The 24,840-nt window shown below is 48.1% G+C and overlaps 11 protein-coding genes across 11 annotated transcripts; 5 read left to right on the top strand and 6 right to left on the bottom strand.

Annotated features, from left to right (window-relative positions):
• Positions 1 to 2,759: 2,759 nt before the first annotated feature.
• On the top strand, positions 2,760 to 3,551 carry N7489_003014 (uncharacterized protein; the record flags this gene model as incomplete). The annotated part of the gene is made up of 2 exons (XM_056708769.1): positions 2,760 to 3,380; positions 3,432 to 3,551. The coding sequence occupies 2 exons, from the start codon at positions 2,760 to 2,762 to the stop codon at positions 3,549 to 3,551; spliced, it is 741 nt and encodes a 246-aa protein (XP_056573071.1).
• Positions 3,552 to 6,482: 2,931 nt separating this feature from the next.
• cpdS (uncharacterized protein) lies at positions 6,483 to 8,229 on the top strand (the record flags this gene model as incomplete). The annotated part of the gene is made up of 4 exons (XM_056708768.1): positions 6,483 to 6,645; positions 6,709 to 6,878; positions 6,936 to 7,356; positions 7,409 to 8,229. 4 exons carry the CDS (start codon positions 6,483 to 6,485, stop codon positions 8,227 to 8,229), a joined length of 1,575 nt encoding a protein of 524 aa, XP_056573070.1.
• A 135-nt stretch (positions 8,230 to 8,364) lies between these two features.
• Positions 8,365 to 9,084, bottom strand: N7489_003012 (uncharacterized protein; the record flags this gene model as incomplete). Its single annotated transcript, XM_056708767.1, has 1 exon — positions 8,365 to 9,084. One exon carries the CDS (start codon positions 9,082 to 9,084, stop codon positions 8,365 to 8,367), a length of 720 nt encoding a protein of 239 aa, XP_056573069.1.
• Positions 9,085 to 9,999: 915 nt separating this feature from the next.
• N7489_003011 (uncharacterized protein) lies at positions 10,000 to 10,746 on the bottom strand (the record flags this gene model as incomplete). The annotated part of the gene is made up of 1 exon (XM_056708766.1): positions 10,000 to 10,746. One exon carries the CDS (start codon positions 10,744 to 10,746, stop codon positions 10,000 to 10,002), a length of 747 nt encoding a protein of 248 aa, XP_056573068.1.
• A 1,082-nt stretch (positions 10,747 to 11,828) lies between these two features.
• Positions 11,829 to 13,282, bottom strand: N7489_003010 (uncharacterized protein; the record flags this gene model as incomplete). The annotated part of the gene is made up of 3 exons (XM_056708765.1): positions 11,829 to 12,881; positions 12,933 to 13,030; positions 13,084 to 13,282. Coding segments are annotated over 3 exons (1,350 nt in total), but the record flags the coding sequence as incomplete, so codon positions are not given.
• A 1,642-nt stretch (positions 13,283 to 14,924) lies between these two features.
• N7489_003009 (uncharacterized protein) lies at positions 14,925 to 15,345 on the bottom strand (the record flags this gene model as incomplete). The annotated part of the gene is given in 2 exon segments (XM_056708764.1): positions 14,925 to 15,081; positions 15,097 to 15,345. The coding sequence occupies 2 exon segments, from the start codon at positions 15,291 to 15,293 to the stop codon at positions 14,925 to 14,927; spliced, it is 354 nt and encodes a 117-aa protein (XP_056573066.1). The 5' UTR covers positions 15,294 to 15,345.
• A 449-nt stretch (positions 15,346 to 15,794) lies between these two features.
• N7489_003008 (uncharacterized protein) lies at positions 15,795 to 16,184 on the bottom strand (the record flags this gene model as incomplete). The annotated part of the gene is made up of 1 exon (XM_056708763.1): positions 15,795 to 16,184. The coding sequence occupies one exon, from the start codon at positions 16,182 to 16,184 to the stop codon at positions 15,795 to 15,797; it is 390 nt and encodes a 129-aa protein (XP_056573065.1).
• A 478-nt stretch (positions 16,185 to 16,662) lies between these two features.
• N7489_003007 (beta-glucosidase) lies at positions 16,663 to 19,050 on the bottom strand (the record flags this gene model as incomplete). Its single annotated transcript, XM_056708762.1, has 4 exons — positions 16,663 to 17,479; positions 17,541 to 17,695; positions 17,759 to 18,475; positions 18,529 to 19,050. 4 exons carry the CDS (start codon positions 19,048 to 19,050, stop codon positions 16,663 to 16,665), a joined length of 2,211 nt encoding a protein of 736 aa, XP_056573064.1.
• Positions 19,051 to 20,169: 1,119 nt separating this feature from the next.
• N7489_003006 (uncharacterized protein) lies at positions 20,170 to 20,586 on the top strand (the record flags this gene model as incomplete). Its single annotated transcript, XM_056708761.1, has 2 exons — positions 20,170 to 20,286; positions 20,437 to 20,586. The coding sequence occupies 2 exons, from the start codon at positions 20,170 to 20,172 to the stop codon at positions 20,584 to 20,586; spliced, it is 267 nt and encodes an 88-aa protein (XP_056573063.1).
• Positions 20,587 to 21,386: 800 nt separating this feature from the next.
• Positions 21,387 to 22,568, top strand: N7489_003005 (putative lipoxygenase; the record flags this gene model as incomplete). Its single annotated transcript, XM_056708760.1, has 5 exons — positions 21,387 to 21,574; positions 21,842 to 21,913; positions 21,968 to 22,122; positions 22,314 to 22,338; positions 22,385 to 22,568. The coding sequence occupies 5 exons, from the start codon at positions 21,387 to 21,389 to the stop codon at positions 22,566 to 22,568; spliced, it is 624 nt and encodes a 207-aa protein (XP_056573062.1).
• A 582-nt stretch (positions 22,569 to 23,150) lies between these two features.
• Positions 23,151 to 24,376, top strand: N7489_003004 (uncharacterized protein; the record flags this gene model as incomplete). The annotated part of the gene is made up of 5 exons (XM_056708759.1): positions 23,151 to 23,620; positions 23,672 to 23,783; positions 23,835 to 23,925; positions 23,976 to 24,060; positions 24,136 to 24,376. The coding sequence occupies 5 exons, from the start codon at positions 23,151 to 23,153 to the stop codon at positions 24,374 to 24,376; spliced, it is 999 nt and encodes a 332-aa protein (XP_056573061.1).
• Positions 24,377 to 24,840: the final 464 nt, after the last annotated feature.

Below are 24,840 nucleotides of genomic sequence, written 5' to 3'. Positions count from 1 at the left end.
TGCTCACAGCAGCGGGCGGCGCACCCCCTGTGTAGGATTTAAATACATGTGGTTTAACCCTAACCAATTAATTAGCAAATGATACCAAGTATACCTACTTGCACATTTATATCTATTATGGCCCTCATTTTTACCAGCTCTATCCCCCTTGATAATTCTCATTCTTTGTTCGCCGCTGTAAGGTGAGCCTCATTGGCAGGGGGACTTCCCGGTTGGCACAGCGATCAAGCCGTTGGCACAGCGATTTACCGTTGGTATAGAGATTCCGTGTTGGCACAGCAATAAAAATTTCTTCAGGGAAGGTCAATTTTGGCAATCAGTTTTTAATAAAATTATCTATAGTATTGTCATATTTAAAAACACAGAGTCAATCTAGCCCAGTCGTTGAGCGGGAAATGGGAAGATACATGTATAGTCCAAGAGTGAAGTGCTACACTTACTACAGGACTACCAGATTCACTTTTCTACTGCTGTAACTAGTAGTAATAGCCTATTCGAGTCACTCTTTTACTTGTCTAAAAAAAATTTCTTGGCGAGGTTGGTATCTTCTAGGAATGAACAGTCGCATATCTAATATATTCCTCTGTGAGCAACTCGCAGTGTGGCTAAAGCTCGATTATTGAGACATTTCACCTACATACGTAGTTCCTCTTAGATTAGTTTTGCTGCATGCATATGTAGTAATTCTGCTTTTATATAAACATTGATACTGTGGTCCACCTGCGAAGGGGTATAGCGGCCTCGGCTCAAATGCCTGATTTTTAAGGGTTGATGCCTGAATTTGCCTGAATCTGCCTGAATTTAGGCTGGCAGAAAATTTGAATACCTGAATTACTATAACAGAGCATTAATAAGCAAGGTATATCTGAAACCTTCTAATCTTCCAAGGTTGGAAGGTTCTATCCACCATCCATGGATAGACGTTCGGACACCTTTAAAAATAGGTAGGAAAAATGAAGCTATTCCCACTATACAAATGCTCAGATTCATCCAATTTCGGGCGTTGAGGCATTTTCACGGTGTAGATCTCCATCTAAGTCCCTATATCCGGTAAGATGAAGCTATTCCCACCGTATAAATATCCATTTTTGAAGCTATTCCCACTATACAAATCCCTATTTTTGAAGCCATTCTAACCCATACAAATCCCTATTTTTGAAGCTATTCCCACCTATATAAATCCTCAGATCCATCTAATTCCAGGCGCGGAGGCCAATTTTAAAATATAGAGATTTGTGCGCGGCGAATAGCCTTAATTTACAATACACTGTATAGAGCGGTGTTGAAAGCGGTCTAAAATCAGGCAAAAACTAGGTAAAATCAGGCATTAACCCTTAAAAATCAGGCATTTGAGCCGGGGCCGCTATACCCCTTCGCAGTCCACCCCGCTGTCAGCTCCAACTTGGAATAGTGGCAGTCCTATTGCTGCTGACTGCATTCCTTCGCTCTGGGCGATATATCGCCCCATGCATATATAAGCTTAGAATTGTCAATTGCATACCGCAAGATCCATACACGTGATGGATTATTGTGCTTTTTCCTACAGCGAAGAGAAATACCCACGGATTGACGAGCTGCCTTCTTATCAATATCGACGAGGCAAATGCTTGTTCTGCGACAAATTATGTTGGTTTGCCCGAGAAAACTAACGTCGAGGGCAAAGTTCCAGTTGGGTACATTACATATGTGTGTAGCTATACTTGAGACATCTGATCCAGATTGCATGTATGTAGGACGAGAGGAGATAGGCGTAAATAGTAAGGAGTAAAAAGCGGTGAAAATAGAAGAAATCTACAATTAGCCAAGGTAAAGTCTAGTGAAGTCTAGTAAAGTCTAGATCTAGACCAGGCCAGGGGTAGATGGCACTGAAACATCCCATTCCCCCTAGCGATAAGCTTAATCCGTGAGCGAGTCATCGCTCGGAAACTCCGGGAATAGATATCCGGCGGTTTTTTTGCTTATTAAGTAAATTGACTTTTATTGCCTGGATTAGCAGGATGATTTAAAAAAATAAAAGAACCAGAAAGAAATAAAAGAAATAATATGTGGAGTTCATGTCGGGATATCGTCATAGGAGTCGATCAGTACGTGGACTGCGTGGAAGTCTCGGATGTGAGATGCAACATGGGCCTCGCATGGGTTTTAGTCTTTATGCATGGTGAATCATGGGACACTTTCAAGTAAAATAGCGATAGAATTTGAACCTACTTGAATTAAGTTGTTTGTAATAAAGTAGATGAAGTTATTGAGTGGTACCTTCTAGGGCTATGTAACAACCCATGATATCACCTCCATCCTCCGTAGACGTTCCGGGAGTCGGCCTCAAGTACTAAGCCCTACATATCGACCCACATGATCTTTTTATTCTAAGTGATAATTGGTACATGCAATTAGTGAAAATGTTAATCAAGTACTAAACCCACATTGGAGGACTAGGCCATGTATAGCCACGGAGATCGTTAGGCGTGGACTACAACGCAAGTCATCACGTCACGCCCGCGGCTTCCTTTGATATAAGCTCTCCTTGACTCACTCGACCTTTTCCCATTTACATCTACTCAGCTTCATCTATTTCTCTCTTCCTTTTTATTACAATCAACATCCTCAGCTGCTGTACGAGCTACCCTGCATCACTGCTCAGCCTCACCGGTTCTAAATAAAGTACTCTTACTTATAACACCGGGTACTGTTTGCGCGTTGCGCCTTTCACCCTGGATACCTTTTCATCTTACACGAAAAACACTCCAAACAACATCGAAATGGCAGTCGACTGCATCCACATGGCCTCCGGCCACCATCCCCACCATCCCTTCAACCAAGTCGGTCAAGATCGACACCAAAACGTGGGGAGACGCATGGGCAGCAACAATCCATATGCCCGCTACACTTCACCAGCACCCTCTGCCTACTCTCGGTCGCGTTCTGAGTCTGTGAACTCCGCGCCTTCTATCTGGTATTCCGGCACACCCGAACATCATCCGGTTGAGCCGAGACGCAAACGCGAGCACTCTGCTCCTCGTCGCAGCCGCACCAACAAGTACCCCCGGTACCAGCTTGTGCAACCCGATATCATCGACAGACTGGACGATGTCACCAATTTCTCCTACCACCACGAGGGCCCGTACGACGCAGCCCGCCCTGAACGAAACCGCTTCAGTCAGTCCAGCCCGCTGGAAGCTGTCAAGGAGTCAAATGCCGAGGCCCTCCGGGCTACCCCCCACCACAAGATCGCCGACGCCCTGAACAGTCACCGTCCACTGGATGGCGTCGCCTTCTATCCTCCTGGGACCACCGATCGCGACGGCCAGGAATACTCTTACGAAGAAGGCTCCAATATGATGAATGACTTCGCTGGTAACTTTATGCGCCTTCCTGGCACGGTATGTCTCTCTCCCGATTTTATCGTGTCACCATTACTAACTCCGTTCCAGAAATTCACCGATGAGGACTTCAAGAACGATCCATTCTACAACCGTCCTTTGGTGAACCCGTTCTCTGAATTACGAAAGAAAATCAGTCTTCGTCTCAAGAAACGACGCAACACTCATTAAATGCGTCTCCCAACTTCAACAACTTCACGACATGACGAAAGACTATTTGAAGATTACTATGGATTGATGATACCTGGATGAACGGTTTGGGAATCGGAGTTTAGGTTCAATTTTGGGATATGGAATCGGCCATGTGTTATCCTTTTGTCTCTGGGAGTTTATGGTTATATGCTTTTGAGAGGCTTTCATCTTTTGGGTTCTTTAATGGGTAATCGTGGCACGCCCCGGGGCCCCTAACACCATACCTGGTGTTTTGGGGGTGTGCCACGCTTACGCGGATATTTCTCCTGTCTGTCGATAAATCATGTTACTTCAAATGGAAGGCCAAGGCCGATTTCAAGTTTCCCCTCGTGTTCGTTGTTCGTCGGTCAACGTCTTCTACAATGATATTTCAATAAAATGATTCCATCTGTCCATCCTAGGTAGCACTTGCTATATATGATCTAGCTCTATGAACTGTCCTTTGATCAACCCAATCTCACACTAAGGCTACAATATAGATTTATCTAAAATCACCAAGAGCACCCCCCCACCCCCCAACCGCCGATCCAGGAATGTCACCTGTTACACAGCCCTGGAGTGTCGATCGGGCTCACGCCGCGCCCCCTCGCAGATGCAGGTGCAGATCACGAGTTCCCCATTCCATCCCTAGGCAGCGACAATAATGACATGGATTTCCCAGCTCGAAAAGTAGCTAGATTGATTCGCTACCTCGTGCTAGCATCTGAGATTAACCCATAGATATGTAATACCATCTCAGGCCCAGGTCCGTTTCCTAAAATGGTAACCATGTACCTCTCTCTACTCGTGTAAAGAACAAACAACCTTGATATTTTATCCCACTCCCATCACCCCGCACTACTATGCAGTGAGATGCATCGATAAACCTTAAGGGTGCTTCTTTGGCTTGTCTTCAATCCTTGGCAATGTGATTTGGAAAGATACATGCGTGGGTGAGTGCGGTTAACACGAGGTTGAATTCATTCTTGGAACTACAAGATTGAATACACACATATGTACCTGGCGAGATATCGCTGCCTAAGAGGCCTTTCCAGAAATATATCGTAGCTATAGGATAGATTGTGCGCCAAGACCGCTTTGGGCATAGAAATGGGCTGGTGGTGGCTGTAGCAGGTGACGTCATCACCTCACCATGAACTGCCCTTTTGAACTTGTAACCATCATTTATCTGCCCTTGTATAATTGATTCTGTTGCCTTCTAATATATTCTTCGCTCAAATTCTAGACAATTTCTTCCAATATTCAAGACCAGTCATCATCATCTATATATCTCCTCAACGCCTGTTTGTTCATCATTGGGACCAATGAGCAGCTGAATATAACAGTAGACCGACACTTTGACTCCTCGTGTCAAAGTGAACACACCTTGTCTTTTGCACAGGTTGGAGGACAAGAAAGTTCCCTGCACGTAACTCAGCGACCCTTTCTTGATGAGCTCCACGGTCAAGTGCTTGTGTGTTTCTTTGTAATGCCGCAATCAGTAGCATTAGAGTCACCTACAAATGTCCCAGTTGCAACAGCACTGTTGTACAATAACGGCCATGGTCCATCACGTGGATTTGTAATGGTTCCTGGTTTGGGTCAGGATAATTATAGATACATGTTGAGCTTACCGGAAACTCTCGCTCGGAAAGTCCCCCTCGTGAAGTATAGGATACGCCGCATGCTGCAGCGAAAAGTAACCATTGATCTCGCAGTTAGTTGACGCATGAGTATGGGACGATTCTGTCGAATGGCTAGCTGCAAGTTCGCGCCTGGGAGGTGTATTCTCCAGGCCATTTCCATGCCCTTTCAAAGTTCTTCACTCTCTCGAAGCTGTCTATTACGTATATTTCGGTCCGCTGCTCAGTCATCGCATTATGACAAGCGGGTAGATCCAGTCGAGACGTACCTCTGAGTGATATTAGTTTGTGAAATAACAAAAACAAAACGAAACCAAAAACATACAACAGTGAGGATTCGCTGGTGGTCACCCACCCAACTACTAACTCACCGGCGTGTGGCTTGAGTACGGCTGAGCGGACGGGAAGCCCTATTTTCCACACCCTATGGTCGTATGTATCATGTTCTTCGTGAAAGAGAATGATAGAATACGAATCACCGGAATTGGATCAATGCTTCTTTTTCCAATTGAATTGGCTAGAACCAAACTACAGCTACGCGTGACTTCTCGCACGCCTGTGTGTCTCGCAGACGATTCGCACATTTGTCGATACCGAACACCGCGTTTTGCGGCGTTTACATTTATCGTTGCGGTTGCCTTCCCTATTCTTTGAGCACTATAGCTCGACCACTAGACTACAGCTGCATAGGCCGACTATTCTTGTACGTATACACTGGGAGTGCACCATCTATGTTCTCATGTTACAGTACGTTAAAACTTGAATTGAATTGAATTGAATTGTATTTTCTTTTGCTTTTTTAAAGGAATACAGGCAGCAGCATTAACATCGCATGTGGTGTGACCCTACGCATCCCATTCACTAAAAACGACTAGATATACCTCGATATTCAACTCTTGCCCCACCGCAATCATAAACAAGATAACATGTACCTGCACTGATACTTCTTTAAATGGACACAGGGCCGACGCTACGCACATGGATAACGGACTCCGGCGGAGTAAAAGGGTAGGCAATCAACTCGTCATGCGGGTTGTTCCTGACGACGTTGCAATCGATGCAGATCCCACTTGCCAGCGACCAATGTCAGCCTCCCAGTGGGTCTCGTCCCTACTAGCCACCATCGCTATTGGCAAAGCTTGGTAGTGCTCTAATATCAATATGCCCGGAGCATAAATCGCTCCGGTTAGCTTGCCTCGTTGAAAAGGAACAATGGAATTATAAAGGCAGACCCCGTGCCCCTCGACTCCAACTCAGTTTATCCAAATTCACAGAGGATTATCCCAGAATGCTGATTTTGGCACCCCTTATCCTCTTAGTGGCCGCAGTGGCGGCGTTACAAAATCCGCATCGGAAGGCTGCGTCTTTCAAACAGCCTGCGAACGGTCTGCGCAAAAGAGAGGTTTCCTCTTCTCCGATTGAGCACAAGTATCTGAATAAGAAGACAGAAAGTAAGTGTCGAACTCTGCCGTCGGTAGGATCGAACATGTCTGCTTACAATTCACTTCTGCTAGAATTCCAAGTGAACGGAACTCACTTCCCACAAGTTCCTTTTGACATCGGTGAAAGCTATGCCGGTCTCTTATCGAACAAGCCCCATGGAGAGTCGCCGGGTAAGCATAATGGGGAATCAAGCTTGTTCTTCTGGTTCTTCCCATCTACCAACCCAGCTGCAGAAAAGGAGGTACGTTGATTTCAACCTGTCGCAGAGTTTCATCTAACAATTTTTTCTTTCCTCAAGATTACCATCTGGCTGAACGGAGGCCCTGGATGCAGCTCGCTCGACGGCCTGTTACAGGAGAACGGTCCTTTCCTGTGGCAATCCGGAGTATACGAGCCTGTGCGCAACCCCTACTCATGGACCAACTTGACAAATCTCGTCTACATCGACCAGCCGGCTAGCACTGGCTTCTCCCCCGGACCATCCACTGTTGAAAATGAGATCGATGTCTCCAACCAATTCAATGATTTCTGGGTGCGCTTCATTGAAACCTTCAGCATGCAGGGTTACAAGATCTATATCACCGGGGAGAGCTATGCTGGTCAATACATTCCGTATCTGGCAGATGGGATGTTAAACCGCAAGGACACCACGTACTTCAACCTCAAGGGCATCCAGATTAATGACCCGTCCATTAACGAGGATAATGTTATGATCTATGGTCAGTTATTGCTCTACCCGATCTAGATTCCCATGCTAACCAAGTCCGATAGCCCCGGCAGTCGCAGCACTGAACCACTACTCCTCCGTTTTCGCTCTGAACGACACCTTCATGAGAGAAATAAATCACCGTGCCAACGAATGCGGGTACACCAAATTCTTAGACACAGCCCTGACCTACCCCCCACCAAAACATTTCCCCACAGCACCAGACATCAAGCAGCCCGGCTGCGCCGTCTGGGACGAAATCGTCAAAGCAGCAACCTACGTCAACCCCTGCTTCAATATGTACCACCTAACAGACTTCTGCCCCTTCCTCTGGGACGAAATGGGTTTCCCATCATTAGCCGGCGGACCCAACAACTACTTCAACAACTCCGCCGTGCAAGCTGCCCTCAACATCCCGCCAACAAACTACGCAGTCTGCGGCGGCCATGTCTTCCCCCACGGCGATGGTTCCGTTCCCAGCGCGCTCGGTCCACTACCAAGCGTTATCGAGCGCACGAACAACGTCCTCATTGGCCATGGCTGGTACGATTACCTGCTCTTCGCCAACGGAACCCTCGCTACGATTCAGAATATGACTTGGAATGGAGCGCAGGGGTTCCAGAAACCACCTACCGAGCCCCTGTTCGTGCCGTATACGACTGCCTTAGATGGTCTTGCTAATGGAGAGACGAGTATCCCTTGGAACGCTGATTCCGGCGCCGGTATCCTTGGAACGGCGCATACCGAGCGTGGTCTTACGTTCAGCTCGGTCTATAACGCTGGCCATGAGATTCCGCAGTACACCCCCGGTGCGGCTTATAGGCAGTTGGAGTTCTTGCTTGGGAGGATCAAGAATCTTCAACAGAAGGGGTCTTTCACTGCGTGAATATCATCGAGGGGTTGTTCCCTGTGTCTGTATAAAAACCACCTACTTGATCTCGTCGATTTTTCTGTTTCGGTATTTCATGGAAGGTCCTTCAGAGTCTATCACACACCGAGTACCCTCCGTAATATCTAGGATTTAGCACTCTATTCTCAACATCTCCTTCCCCCTGTCTCTCCGAGCACAATTACTATTTTCCACGACATGACTCTCAAAGGCCCACCACCACCTCTGGAACAATAACTGTCCAATCTCCCATTCCTGTGGCTTAAACGGATTCTGTCCATTCACTTTCATTCCCTCCCCGCTCGGATCCTCCATATCATACACAAGCCGTACAATTCCCATAGGATCCTGCGCCGTTTGCGGACGCATATTGACAGGGAGATTGAACACTTGAATGAGTTTGTCCCGCGTACTCGGCCAAGGCAGTAGATCCAGGACGGGATGGTGCGGGATCAAACGCTGGGTAGGAGTTGGCTGAAGATGGGAAGGCAGCTCGTCAAATGGCGTAGGGTATGATGGAGATGTTCTTGACGAGGGTCCTGATGTCGGGGAGGAAGTCAAGGAAGGTGGGTCTGCCATTGATGACTGAGATGATTTGTGTTCAAAGAAGGGGCTGACTGCCGACATGTCCCAGATCAAATCTGCGATGTTCAATCGTTGGGCAATTTTCATGGCCGCGTTTAGGAGTGTTAGCGATGGGACTTCCAGGATGCGATCGTCCGGGAAGCTGAAGGAAGTGGTGTCGTAATCTTGTAGTTCTGCGGTGATATTGCTGGGGAAGTTTGGAATATCTGGTAATTGATGTGCAAGCAGGGCTTCATGCTCGTTGAAATCGAATGGTTCGGCGTTCATCTCGGGCCATTCCCCTGTTGGAGAGCACGGGAAGCTCCATTCCAGTAGTGATAGGCCCTGCGGTAGCGACTGGGTCGGTTTAGATGTTAATACTGGGGGATTTTCTCTCGGAGATATTGTATAAGTGGCCAACGATTCATGCGCGGTGGGTAATGCGCAAGGTGGCTGGTTGGGCGGAGGGATTGCGGTTGACGGCTCATTCTTTTCAGCCCAAGACTGTAGCGCTTGAATTCTCTCTTTGTTTCTTTTGCCTGGTAATTGGTATCAGTACGATCTCATTTTCTGTTGGGAAAATGGAGGGACTCGCGGTATCTTCGTTGAGCTAGAACGTTGAGTACGCGCTTCCGTTCCAGCGCATCCTGGTCCAGCGTGGGGACAACGTCCTTGCTCGCAGCTCTCGGCATACGGAGTCAAAGGTTTCAATAGATTTGACAAATTCGTAATATCTGGGCAATAATTTGGAACAATATCCCGAGGGGGTAAAGGACGATGTTGCAGATCAGAAAGATGGAAGCTACGTGGTCTCCTGACCTCGTATTCGGGGTGACGCTGACATATTGCGGGTTTTTGCGGAATGTATGGCCAATCTAGAGATTTGATAGATGATCTGAATACAGAAATGATACTATGGAAAGAAATTTCGTTGTCGACAATGTCGAATGGCCTAGGGACTGAGATCTACGTGATTCCAACACCATTCCAAGGTCTCTCTAATAATATAATTAAATTAGATGTATAGAACGGTGTATTAGCATCAACATATTCCCAATTAGTCCATTAATTATATATGTGCCAATCCTGTCCTATCTAACAGCGATATTCCTCCTCTGAGATTGATCGAATTAATACGCAATCGTATATTTTGAAACATTCCCCAATTCAGAGGCTGATGTTTCTTCATTCCAATATGACCTCTTAGATCTTCTGGGCAGCAGAGGTAGCCAAGCTGGTGCCGCTAGCCGCAGCGGAAGAGGAGGGAGAGGGAGTAGCAGCCAAGGGACCAATTCTGAGCGGGCCGCAAGGGCTAGTCGGGGCAGTGAGACAGCCACCAAGATACTCGCCGAGGCTACCAGTCTGGTTGCGGGTGGACAAGATCTGGGCGGGACCATAAGCTGCGACAAGAGAGGTAGAGTTCTGGGCAAAGTAGGTCGAGTTGACGCGGCTACCAATCAAGGAAGAGTGTTCGCTGTGCTCGGCAGCCAGACGAGCCATGAGGAAGGCGACCTCGGGAGACTCGGTGTAGCCGGCAAGACCGATGAAGGCACCGGTGACGGTACTCTCGAAGCGGTAGGCCCACTGGGCCCAGCTCTGGGTGCTGCTGACCTCGGGGATCTGGTAGTCGCACTCGGGCTTGGAGAAGCCGGGGGCCCTGGCGCCGACCTTCTCGATGGCTTGGCTGGATAGAGTGTTGCCCTTCTCAAGGCCGAAGAGGATCTTCTGGTATGCTCTGATGGTGGCGTTGTTGGATTCTCCGAAGGTGCTGTTCACGGTCTCGTTGTAGAAGGTGCCAATGAAGTTGGAGACACCCAGGGCGAATTGGAGGACCTTGGCGTCCGAAGCTGAGGGCGCGCAGGTTGAGGCTGCGCTTGCTCCGGAGGTGGTGGTGGCTGCGGAGGTGGCAGTGACTCCGGCCAGGAGGAGGGTGATGATGTCGAAACGCATAGCTCTTGGAGTATCTCTGAAGAGTTATCGTGTAGGGTAATTGAGAGAGATTTTGTTAGGATGCAGAAGAATTGCTACGGCCAGAGGTAGTTAAATACCTTTTCAACCCACGAAACAGGGCAATATTCCAAGTCATCTCGAGGCATCATCACCGCAGTGACGCATGCGGTAGGATTCGAGTTCATTATACCAGGTAAACTTTCCAAATAACCGGTAGTCTCCTCTACGTTGGCGTCATGAACCACAATATAAGCCATTGAACGTTTGGTGTCGTGGACTCAACATTTGCCATGCCCTCTTGGAATGACGTCGACCACTTGATAACTCCGAGCTTGAGCCAAGCTCCAGCTTAAACTTGATATAAAAATCTGTCGAAATTAAGCTTCGAAGGTTCATCCAAGATTAAGTGGGTTCGGGATCGTCGGGATATCCGGTAGACGCCGATGACTTGGATCAAGGCGTCGTGGATGTGAAAACTTTATTTGAACGTTGCATAGAAAAGACATTCTTGCACTATTGGATTTTTACCAGCACTTGAATATACGACATAATACTACTCAGCGACTGTAAGAATTTGAAGGTAAATAACTAGGGTAATGGTGGTCGAGTAGGATAATATATTTCCGCGGACTCGGATGCTGCCGGATCTACGGTGTATAGCCGCCACTGGCAAACATTTCAAAGGAACTAGTATTTGTGTGTTTTATTGACCGTAGAAGTTGGCCCTATAGAAGTTGGTATCGTTGGAATTATCCACTAGAATTTGTAGATAATAGTAAAAAGAACATGCTATGGCGCACTGGCGGATATATACTGTCGTAGCCGGATCGCCGGTAGATATATGGAAATTTCCTTTTTAAGTAAACCAGCAAGTTTCTCAACGTCATTTTTACTAACCGAATGCATAAAATAAAAGTAGACTTTAATGTAAACAGCAGTGTGCTCGAAAGGAACAGAAATAATTGGCACACCATGAAGTATGAGCCTATCAAATGAGAAAGCATATGTAGCGACCTGAACTATCCTTTGTCCCACCAAAAAGCAGACGTTAATCATCAGTATAACTGTGCAAATACACTCGCCTATATACATTTCGTATGATGCGCGACTATACATACTCCGCTCAACAAGCAGCTAAGCCCCGTACACAGGATGATAAGCCCATATCCACTGCCATATCCCGCTACAGCAGAGCCCTTCCATGAGTCTACACCGACTATAGCCTCACTTAAGGGACCGCTAACAACATTCCCTATTCCTCGTCCAAATGCGATGACTGAAAATATCATAGTTGCGTCGGCAGACGGATCGACTCGTCGGACCTCGTGAGTGATCCCCGCCCACGTCGCCGAGTAACAACCTGCAAATAGTCCGTATGCGATGGAAAAGACGAACAACGTCGGCAAGGTTGATGCAAATCCCCAGAGGAAAAACACGGCCAGTGTACTCCCGACAGTCGAGATGGTAATGCATGTGATGGCATGGTATCGATCTGCCAAATGGCCCATAGTAACACTCCCAAACACCGATGCCAGGTTCAAAAGCGTGACGGTCAACGAGGAGAGAAAATCTGTAGCGCCAATGCTTCGGGCATAGGTTGGTAGATAAATGCCGGGCAAGAAAAACCCAAGTGCCTCAATGATGTTGCCGAGTTGATAGACGCAAAATATCCTGGTCATAAGGAAGCGGAAGTTCAGACGTTGATAGTCGACTGTCTTTCTGACAGGGAGCCGGGGTTTGTGGAAGTATATGAAAGGCGCAGCGAGCACGAACACCACCACCGAGATGACCCTAAGAGTAGTTTCGAATCCGAAGCGGTTCAATAGCTTCTCTAGGCCAATCGGGAATATTATCCCGGATACCCCTGACCCAGCCCAAGTTATCCCGAATGCAAGTCCTCGTCGGTGGACGAACCATTCATCCATATACAAGATGGATGGACTATATGCTATACAACCGCCGATTCCGAAGCCGACGCCTTGGGAAAGGACGAGATGGGTGATGTTGGAAGAGAATGAGCCCAATGCCAGGGAAAGACACATTATGACCAAACCAAAAGATGAGAACCAGCGTCCCCATTGAGGAAGGAGGATCATAGCAGCGATGACGAGTGGACAGCTAAGATAGGATATTCCCTATGGCCGATATTAGAAATAGACCGTTGTAAGCAAAGGTACTGATCTCACCGTAGCACATGTTCCAATAACAGCTACCATATTGGAGTCTTGGAAGGGTTCATGTGCGTGATAGTATTTCTGGAATACTCCGAACGCGAAAGCAAATCCTGCTCACAGTTAGCCTCGGGACTGTCATCTGTGAGCCGTGCAGCTGATTTACCCCATATCAAAGCCTCGATCATTACACAAGCTGCCAAAAACATCCACGCCTGGAACCCTCCGTCGACGGGTGGTAACCTCTGTACATCGTTGGAGGATGATTCGTCAAATTTCTCGGGACACAAGCGTATCTGCGCTTCACTGCGAGGTAGTGAGTTGCTGCATGAAGGACGTCTCATTTCCATATTGGTGATGTTGAATTCTGTGGGTCTGGGTAGACAGGGACATTAGAGACAAAAGCAAGTTCCAAGGTGAATGTGTCCATTTTAACTGCGTCTATATTAAGCCATACGAAATTTTGGTCACATTGTTTGATCATGTCAAGGAGGTCGAGCGTTCGAAGGGATGGCGAGAACTCTTGGTAAAGATCAGCCAGGTGACGGAAGGAATTTCCGTACGTATACGATTAGGGCTGGCATGCAGCCTCAACGGCCGAGCGGAATATTATGCACTTGTGCATCCGCTTTAGACATGAGTGGAAGCTCAAGAGTAACCATGTCGCTGATTTCGCAATCGGCTTGGAGTCATCAGATTCCGATCTAGCATATATGTGACTTGACGAGATAACTTTGACGAATGTGTCGTGCCGGAGTATGACCTTGAGCCCCTTATTGGAAGCTTCAAGGAAAACAACGTTTGTAAAAGGCCGAAACTGACGTGCTTCGCGTGGGGAATAGAGAGCTCTCTCGGTCTGTGACGGAGGATTGTAAGCTGGGACAGCACAAAAGCCGGTTAGGAACGGACGTGCGAAGGGATTGGAATGTAGAGCATGATCATCGCCAAGTGAGGATGGAGACGTCGGGGACTTGTGCCGATGTATGTCCTATGATATCACTTATAAAGCTCCGAGCTGCAGATCACTGAACAGCCCCTTGTTCGGTATATCTCCGCGTTAGGGCCACGTTAAGACTGAGGATGAGCGAGGCGGCTTGAACCATAGAATCAAGGGGCTGTCAAAGCGCCAATCATGTCGTGTCTGATGTGACATAGCACGCAAGATGGCGTAGATAATAGCATGCCAATATAAAATGCTCGTGAGCCCTGACTATGGTCCGTGGCAATTTGTATCGCTCAAGCCTTGCTTCGTCATACTCCTAGGGGATCGTGGGACATTTGACTGGCGCAAGATTCTGAATGACATGTGGTATCGAAATAGCATGGGCTCGAATACATATTTGTGGAAACACTGAGTTCATGTGACAGAGAATCAAAACTTAGTGAAGGCGACCTAAGTAAAAGATAGCAGAATCGTTGTCTCATTGTTTGCTTCGAGTTGGAGTTGACACATAATGCCAACTCTGTGGGCACCATCGTCAAGTATTCTTCCTACGTGCATTTACTAGCAGGGTCAGACAGTTAGTTGCAAACCGATAATGTCCCCGTATCTTTAGTTGCAAAGATTAATCCTGAAAATGAGTGGAAGGTCAGTTCCCTACAAAATGATGCCTTTTCAACTAACGAAGAAAATTTTTTGGTCTATGCTATAGCCAAACGAAACATACAGAACCTAAGAAGTATGCCTCTAGTACAGTCTATGCGAAGTTCATATCCCCGACGCAGTATCGCAGTCTCCCACCACGACCTATATGCGAGCAATGCGCGCCAGGCCGGTACTGCACCGTATGCTCATGAACATCGCAAGATAGAAATGTATGCCGACTCACCTCGTGGGCCATTCCAAATTGCGCAGGCATAGTCAGAAACTCCTAACAACTGGCAGCGTCTGTATATTGCGGACTCGGACCCATGCATTGCCGTTCGAGCAACATAGGCCACAGACTGGTCGGGTTCAGTTATTTTTCTTGCGACTCCTTCAATTAGTTAGTTCAGTAGGTACTTGAACTAGGGAAACGTTGCATCGTATTCTGGGTTCTTGCCGTCGGTGTTGAAGTCGATCGATGTCGGATGCCTGAAGCCACCACGGGTGCCGGGACCAGCGAAATAGCTAGTTTTCTCTATCTTCCTTTCTCTCTTCTTCTCCCTCTCGGTGAGGGCTTCGCTCAGAATGCATCACTGTATTTCTCCACCCCCTTGCGTAGCCTTTCCATCATGTGTCTCGATCGTCATTAGGATAGGGACACCTAAAATGATTGGGTAAAGGTGACGACCGTTGTCATGGAGGATGTTGCCATTAGCAGGAAACCGAGTGACGTTGTACGCGATGGGTACGATGAGACTGATGTGCTCTGGATCTGTGAATAGGTTGAACATGTATTCGTGGTTGAGCTTGTAGTGAAGATGCGGATGATGTCGGAACGGCCTTCTATCTGAATTGTGGTATGAGTGAAACAGTTGAGATAACCTGGGATATAGGATGAATGAGAGTAGAGGAGTCTTTCTTGTATGCGAAAGACCTTGTTATGAGGAATCCCACTAATGACATTCCAGAATATCCATTAGCACTAAAAGTTCTATAAGCCCATCAGTTTCGAATGATAACACATCTTATCCTATTAAAAATTATTTCAATATATCTAGTCAAATCCAAACTAGTTTGATGGTTTTCGCTGTCGCATATTTGTATTGGGCTGGTATAACCCACTGCCTCCTTACACATGGTTACAACCTCTCATTCCAAGGCTTTGAAAGGAAATTAGAAATGAACCCATTCCCGGTTATATTCCTGCAAGTACTCCAAAATTGCCAAATGAACCAATAACACCGTCGAAACATCTTCTAAGTTGGAAAATGCGACTAAAATATACTTAAAACCTATAGAGAATCGAGCAAATCCTGAAGCTGCCAAGCAACAGAAAGCTCACTGCGCGGGTCATGTATCACAGTTCTACTAAGCTCAATCAAAGTATTCTCGATGAAATCACATAGTCGAGGGAAAGTAGTCTGGAAGAAACCAGGACGTCTGTGGGCGACGAATGCACTATCCGGAAAATACACCGAGATGTCAGACGCTAGTATCTTAATCTTGCGCAGTGATTTAGCAGTCACGGTGAGTCTCTGGCTGACTATGTGCTGATGACCCGGGTGGTTAGCTAGAATATCAATCTCCCCCTCGAGTTCTATTCGGAACTTATAGATCTCTTGTGCGTAGGTCGGTACGAGGTTGTAGACCCAGCCTGGTGTGGAGCTGTCCCACCAAGCCATTGTTTCTGGGAAATCAATGGACAAATTGATTCTTGAGGGAACGGGGAGGGATTGATATATTACTTGCCGAAGATGAATCCAGGAATAGAATATCCAGTATGATTGGTTTGCTACTTCGAGATGGATGGGCTCGGGTTTTATATATGACTGTGGGGTACTACATCGACCGGTACATTGGTACCTAAGCTGGCACTATGCTCATTAACACTCAAAGAAAGAGTAATTACAAAGCCCCTATTCGTGTTCTTTGTTACGCTCCCCGCTCTTGTCTCGAGTGACAGAACCTTGTCTTGTGTACAAGGCCTCTGTGGATAAAGACATCAGTTTCAACAAAGAAGCAAGCGTGGGCGTAGGAACTGTGAATACATTCCAAGGTTGAGTCTTGAATTTATGTCATATTCTCAGACCAAAGTTCCGGCTTGAGACAAGCCGTTTCCAAACAAGAGGTATATACAGGCCAGAGGATAGGGTAATAGTACTAAGCGACAGTAAACTTTCCTTCCCCGTGAATATCCCGACTGGAGGCTCCAACATAGACAGTGAAGGTACCACTTGGCACAACCCATTTCTGTGCCTGCACATCCCAGTAGCTCAGATCACGCCGAGTAAGCTCGAAAGTAGCCGTCCCCTGCTCTCCCGGTTGGAGATTCAACTTCTCGAACCCTCGCAGCTGCTTGGGTGGAGTGTTCAGGACTGAGTCCGGAAGACCAAGATAGAGCTGAGCAACTTCAGCACCAGCTACCTCGCCAGTATTCTCGACAATGACAGAGATAGTGCCGACCGACTGGAAAAGTTCTTCCGCCCCGCCAGGGACAATGGGTCCATTTGATGGCCCAGCTGTGGCAGAAACGCTAACCGCAAGGCCACTGTAATTGAAGGTCGTGTACGACAAGCCGTAGCCAAACTCGTAACGCGGTGCGATGCCGTTCTTATCAAAGTGACGGTAATCAATGAACAGATCCTCGACGAAATTGTCGACTAGCGCACTGTTCCAGCCAGCACCGTAGTCTGAGGGCTGCTTGGCAATCGTGTAGGGGAGTTTGCCGCTAGGAGAGGTGGTGCCATACATCACGTCAACCAAGGCATTTCCACTTTCTTGACCCGGTAGTCCAGCCCAGACAATTGCCTTCACCGAGGGCTGTGCTAGGATAGTCTCTAGGATAATGGGCCCCACGCTGTGCACGACTACGATGACATTTTTGTTCGCCGCTGCGACGGACTTGACAAGCTCGTTTCCGTTGTGCCAGGGGTCAAGGTTGTTTCTATCGCCAGCGTTGCCTTCCACTGTAAGGTAACTGAACAGGGTGTTAGTAGTTGCCAATACATTATTGGTGCGGTGAGGCAAGTCAAACTTACCCTTCGCCGGCGTCTGCGTTAATGAAGACCACAGCTGTGTCTGCCGCTGCGGCAGCGGAGGCAGCAGCGGTAGTGCTGTCGGTCGTACTCTCGACAATTTTCGTACCGTCCTTTTGGGCCTGAACTTTGATTGCATCAAGAGGAGCAATGAGGTACTAGAGCGACATTTGTCAGTTCATCGGACTTGCGGTTGGATCTGCTGGAATTGGCATGCTTACCGGGAACTCCGCTGTACCACTGCCCCAACCCATAGCCAGTGTGCCGGTGTTGCAGCCGCGGTCTACACATGCATTGGGGCCATCGGGGTTGACGATGGCATCCTGTCCAATAATAGCCAGGCTCTTGGGTTTCCGAAGAGGCAGAGCATGCTCCTGGTTCTTCAACAGAACAATGGAATCACGGGCGACCGTACGGACGACACTTGCATGGTCTGCTGTGACATCGACAGTTGCTTTGCCGCCATTCCAGGAGCTGAAAGTGACCTCAGGGTAGCCTTGGTCCTGACCAAGAAGATACCAAGATGCCAGGATTCGTGTTGCCATATCATCAAGGCGGGATTGAGGAACGGAGCCATTAGTAACAGCCTCCACGAGATTTGGTCCCCAGAATATGCTCCCAGGTGGCTTATTGAAGTCACTGCCGGGCATCGTCATGTCGAGTCCAGCCAAAGCACTATTGACACCCGTGTGCTGCGCGTTCCAGTCGCTCATAACGTAGCCGGGGAAACCAAGCTCCTCCTTCAGTAGGTCATTCAAGACAGCGTCACTCTCACAGGCCCAAGTCCCGTTTAATTTGTTATAGGAGCACATGACCGATGCTACATTTGCCTTGACTGCGTTCATAAACGGCCATAAATACAGCTCATGGGTGGCACGGTCGCCGATGTTAGAGCTCATGGTTTCGCGGTTGTGCTCTTGCTCGTTTCCAAGCCAGTGCTTGAACATGGTCAGGGCGGACGAGAATATGAGCAGGGTGGAAGTGGGCGTACCTTGGCACAGGCCTGAACGCCCGAGTCTTGCATACCCTGGATTGTCTCTTCCATACCAACTCCAGCAAGATATGGGTCGACCGAGAACCCTTCCCAGTTCCTACCGCCGTCGGGATTCTTTCCTAGTGGTCCAGCAGATGGTCCTAGCTGGACATGGACGCCTAGACCTTTGGCTTCCTGACCCATTGCAGCGCCGCGAGCATACAAGAGACTACGATCCCACGTTGCTCCGGCGTTAATACCCGCGGGGAACGCTGTGACAGGGTTGGCATAACGAATTCCCAAGGGGGAATCCTGTAGGCATAAGGAGGGATAGTCGATTGAGCTGGGGGCATAGGTGTTGCCCACGCAGGGCCCTCCTTCCCAGCCGACGCCAGTGGCAATCCCGACTTTTTCGGTCTGATTTAGCTTGAGAAGAGCTGCTTGGGCCTTTGAGTAAGCCGCATCCCAGCCGGCAGCTCCTGCGCCATAGGCATCGGCCGCGGCGCTGAGTGCCAGAGCAGAGACAAGAAGGTTCTGCATAATGCCGTTTGCCGTGGGTTGTCGCTCAGTAAATTTCTCCCTGGTTTGGCGGCGGAGGGGTACCACTTATAAACCCCCGCGCATGGGATGACTTGGCTTAAATTCCCACGGCCTGAAATTCCCCCTGGTCCTTGAGGCCGGTCTCGGCGCAGACTTGAAACCCATGACCAGAATGAAGGGGGGTTTCCTTGGCCAAGGAAGCACGAGGTCAACTCCGCATGTAAAGCGACACACGGGTGGTTGTAGGTCACAATAAAACATGCAGGTGAATAGGGTTAGTCCACCGATGGCCTCGGACCACCGGGAAACCCCCTTTGATTGGCAAGTGAGACACGGAATGTGGAAAAGTGGCTGGCTATTGTGAATAAACAGCCTAAACCTCTTGCTTTTGACGATGGCCAGACTTGGCACATAATTTGGAAGCTTTCGACGCAGATCAGTGCTACCTGGGGAAATGTCCGTTAATACTTGCTGCGGGTTGCCGGACTATTACCCGTGTACTACGGGGCAGTAGCCCCGCCCTTCACCATCATGTAGAGGATATCACAATAGCTAGGAATCGAGCCAGGAGAGTCAGTGTTTTATGCTAAGCTTAAATGGAATGAGAAGGACAAAACAACGCAAGAGCCAAGATTCGGCACACCCCTGCCCAGACACAGATGCGGTGGCACGCCGTGTTCTGGTGTGGTATCGCAAGATACGTAGAAATCGATGATAATGATAGACTCACTGCACAGTGGAAGGAAAGAAAGGGAAAGCAAATAAAGATGTTTCGATTAAGAGAGGTTAGCAAATACAGCAACGGTCGAGATAATATTGTTGACATCGGGCCTGATATTATCGCGTGGCCGGTATAATACCGTATGCTGAAAACCAATATTCATGTTCTTCGTAGTGGTGGGCCAGTAATATTACCGTATTATGCTGTCTCAGGTCCCAGTCCCCTTCAATGTTAGTATCGTGTACTTCCATTCAGTAAGTCTCAGCACCCAAACAGAAGAATACGTCTCCGATACACCAGGAGTACCTCGGTAGTTATCCAGGAGGTATCTGCCGTGTAGAGCTGAATCTTCCCCACAAGATCGGTTCCCCGCATTTCCACAGATCAACCATCTCCACATGTCGCACTGCAACCATGCAAGCCAGACACAGAAACGACGATGGGAGAAGGAAGATACACTGCCACGAAAACGAGCCTGCCAAACCTGCGAGGCCTGCGAGGCCCGCAAAACCAATGTAAGAATTAATAATACAAAAAGGAAACTAACCATCTGGGGTCTAGAATGGCGACTGAACTCAACCTCAAAGCCCGAAAACGACCGCCCTGCAGGGTATCTGAGGAGGCTATAATTATTGATCAAACTGTCACCACGGTTCGTTTCTGAGGAGGAGCTGCCTGAGCTCACAGTGGAAAGCATAAGTGGCTACCAGGAGCGAATGAATGATGATCCTCCTGCACATGTCTCGCCCGATGGTCATGACAGAGATGCAGACCCCAATGACACTGTGTCAGCTCCGAATACCCGTGGTGCCTGATGGTAATTCACCCTTCCAAGAAAAAGTCGGATGGATGACCCTATTGATTGATTGATTGTGTTTTACGTCCGAGGGGAGACAGGACGAAGCCCATGTTCCCGAACCTTCCGAGGGGTATGGGGACGTGCTAAGCTAAAGAATCATGCACATGTATAGTGCGCCTTTAGAAAGCAACTCTGTGGAGGATGCGGCCGTTACGGGCCGTGGGTGAGCGTTTGTCCCCGACGTGCGGGGCGGTGCGCAGGGGAAGTGCCAAGAGACGAGGTCTCGATAAAAACAAATGAGTAGTGGGCTCGGCCGGTTGGCTGGAGGGTCTTCGAGACGGAGCGCTGTCGGGTCAAAAAAAGCAGTGACCGCGGATCGAACGCGGGTCCTTGAGATAGTTATGTATGCACATTGCACTGTATTAATGTTAGTTTGGCAACTCGTGGAGTTTTGGAAGTGAAAATACTAACATCTCACACTCTACCGCTGAGTTACCACTGCAGATATTGATGGGTGACCCTGGATTTCCTTCGGGGAAATACAGTAAGCCTGCTCCTGCTTTATGGCCATTGGATACTTACTGAATCATAGCATATGTTGGCGCGAATTCCTCGCTACGGTGGTATCACGCTCCGCGCATAGTCAGTGAGCGGGCCATACCTTCAGATCCACGCGTCCTTATCCCATTGAAAACCGGCTTGCTTTCACCGACCACACCCGAAAGCATCACTGGTTAACACCGAGTCGAGCACTACCTACCGTGCCATCGGCTATGTGTGGAATACACGGCACGATTCTTTGCATAGGCACATTCGATGCATTGCTTCTATTCACTAGAGCAGTTCTACAGAAGGCTTGACCACACTTGGAAAGTCGGGGGAAACCCTCGAGTTCTTCTTGGCTATGCGCTTTACTCTATCTTCGCGATCGGGTCAATACGGCCCAAGGTCACGCGAACATTGTCGGACAGAACACTTCCCGAGGATCTTACAACACTAGCAGGGTATGTTGCACTGGCGAAGGAATTGTTCCCTCTTCTGATAGGAAGCTTTAATCTCTTATTAAAGAAAAGATATCCATTGGGGAACAGGAACGGCCCTACCATCTCTGGATGGTAGGCATCTATAAGGAGGGATGGCATGGACACTGGTGTCCTCTTCAATGCATTGACCAACCTAAACCTCATGTCAAGAAAGGTCGATTTGACCCCCACGGACAACCAGCTGGTGCAAAGAATCCCAAGAACCTCATTATGACATTCTCTGAAAAGGTGGACACCAGAAGGCAACTATCGCCGGACTCAGCTGGCACTGACGAAGGTCTACGATCTGATAGAGCAACGGTACTCACATCCAAAACCATCTATGGTCTCCAATATTGCTAATGTGCTTTGTAGGTACATGTCCTTCATGGATGTGGCCGGTGTCGGTCCTTTCCTTCCAATTTCTGTCACCAGGGAAGAAAGAAAGAACTTTGTATTCACCAAACGGGAGGACAACGGCATTTCCACCCACCTTAATCTTAATGTGAATCAAAATTCGCCAGAGAAGGGTCCGTATCAGCGATCAGTCCTTGGGTTACGGAGTATCTTCGATACGTTTATCGATTCTGTATTCGCGTTTGCATATTCCAATTCTGTTTCGCCATATATTTTGCACAACCCCCAAATATTGTCACCGGGAAAGAGCTATTGCCGATTTCATTGAGTACAAAGACGCAGTTGTGCACTTGACATTCTCCAGAAGTTGCAGCAGCCGATATGGCCCCGTTTGTGCGATTTGGTCCTTGTCACTGGTTGCTAATCTCGTCACAGGCATAAGAGCGGTAATTTTAATGAGAAGATCATAGGTGTATGGCCGGGTTCACTAAACCACTTGGAATATCTTATGGGACCACGCCTCCAGGACTCTAAGTTTACATACCGCACTACTAACGGGTTTACGAACGTTGGAAAGGGGATTTCCCTGCTTGAAAAGCAGAAAGGCCGGTCGCCTTAAGTTGCGGCCAAACTATGGCGAAATCTCTAAGGTTTGATAATTCCTAGGAATATCTTGGTCAGTAGCTGTAGAGGATCCATGGATAGAGCTTGGTGGAGTAGCGAACAATTTGGGCTTCCTGCGCCCACGAGCTTCATTTGATTAATCGACCTTTCAATGTGACATTGCAATGGTGTAATGACCGAGCTAGCGGCCTTGTTGACAATAACGAGCTTCGCAATTTTACTGGCGCACGCGAGGCTTATTAAGCACCTTCATTTACCTAGGTAGCCCCCGGGGCCGGAAGTGGTCAGAGTGACATAGGTCAGAGTGACATACGTACTAACCAGGAAATACAAGTCTACCTACAAGCCTGCTGTTCAAGTTTATCGGTCAAGATCTTTTTTAGAGGCGCCTCCCTTTGGTTGCTGTTCGGTTCCGAAACCACCGCTAGGTAGGTATATATCCAAGGCCAATGACGCGTATTAGCGTCATGTGTATTGCACGTTATATGTATAAAAGACACCCACAGCTGTGTAGACTAGCTGAGATTTGTAGCATTCGAAGACAGCAAACTTACACATAAGAATCAGCTCCTTAACTATGTCACGTCACGTTTGCGTTACTGCCGCGGAAGGCCACACCGGCTTCACTATCATAGAGCTGCTATTGACACATGAAGACTTCAAGAATGCTGTTGACTCGGTGACTGCTCTGTCTCTCCAGCCCCACGGAGACAGGTGCAAAGAGCTATCTAAGCTTGGGGCTAAGATCGCCACTCACGAGCCGGGTCGACTGAGTAAGATGGTGGACTCCCTTAAGTCGGTCGGCGCAGACACATTGTGTCTCATTCCTCCTGCACGCGAGGATAAGCCCGACCTGACTATAGAACTGATCGATGCTGCGAAGAAGGCGAATATACCTAATGTTTGCTTCATCAGCTCCGCTGGCAGCGATCTTGCGGAACGTGATAAGCAACCAAAACTGCGAGAATTCATCGACCTGGAGACAAGGTTCTTGGCCAGCAAGGGTGATCCATCCACCGCCACTGGACACTCTCCAGTTGTGATTAGGTAGGACGGTATTGCCCAGTGAAGTTGAACTTTGCTAACTTGGGATCCCAGGGCCGGATTTTACGCCGAGAACCTCCTTCTGTATTCCCAGCAGGCGCAAGAAGAAGGAATACTTCCCGTCCCGCTTGGACGTAACCATAAGTTTGCGCCAATTGCCTTAGGGGTATCTTTTCCAAAGCATGCCCAGACGGACATTAACTGACAAAGTCACTAGGACGTTGCACAGGTCGCGGCACACGTCCTCTCTGGAAAGGGGAAGCATGGGTTCAGCGATAAGCACCGCGGCCAATTAATCGTGTTGACAGGTAAAGTAGCCTGCCCATACAGACTGTTTCCCGGCGCTAACACCACCCAGGGCCAATGCTGGCGACTGGTGATGAACTCGCTTCTGCTGCCAGCAAAGCCTTAGGACACGAGCTGAAATTCGAAGATATTTCAGAGTACGTTAGAAAAGACCCCCTCTTCTATCAAACCATAGATATAAAGCGTGGGCTAACGATAGCTGCAACTCTCAGGTCAGAAGCGAAGAGAGTACTTCAGTCCCAGTCAGCTAGTGACAACTCGGAGCTGCAGTATTTATTGGAGTACTATTCTCTAGTCCGTGAAGGAAAGACGAACTACATCTCGACTACCGCTTTCCATGACATCACTAATTCGCACCCGCAAGAGCCAGAGGACTTCTTCAAAGTTTATGCGGAAGAGTTTCGCATGAAAAAACCGGCAAAGAAGCGCAGAACTAGTGGTGGGAAAACTTGAGTGCCCCTACTCTTCAGGAAACAGCATCGGACATACCGTGGTTTTGAATGGAGCCATATAGCTACAGTTTAATAATCCTTTCGATGAGGTTACTGATGGAGCTCTTATCCATCCGCCATTATGAACTACGTGTTTCTTAATTGGCAATATCTGACCCACATGGTCAGTCCAATGCGGTTATTGACATGTCAACGGAAGAAATTGTTCTATTAAAAGTGATTTGTATATTGAGGCCGCCTGTCCATTGTGAATTTTGATTGAACATGGTATGATGCCGTGGCGTTCTTCAAATATCTCAACCAGACACTATTTTAGCTCTGGCAATTTCGCATTGTTCAATAAGAAATATGAGGGTCAAGTAGTCTGGTCATATAACACTTTCACTGCGTAGGCAATGCTGAGAATATTCTCAGGAGACGAAGCCCAACCTTGGAATGTAGTAGATGACTAAATAGTGAGGAAAA

The sequence above is a fragment of the Penicillium chrysogenum genome, assembly GCF_028827035.1.
Source record: "Penicillium chrysogenum strain IBT 35668 chromosome Unknown utg000001l_segment0_segment0, whole genome shotgun sequence".
Lineage (NCBI taxonomy): Eukaryota > Fungi > Ascomycota > Eurotiomycetes > Eurotiales > Aspergillaceae > Penicillium > Penicillium chrysogenum.
The sequence above is the reverse complement of the archived record's forward strand: the minus strand, read 5'-3'. Positions and strand labels throughout refer to the sequence as shown.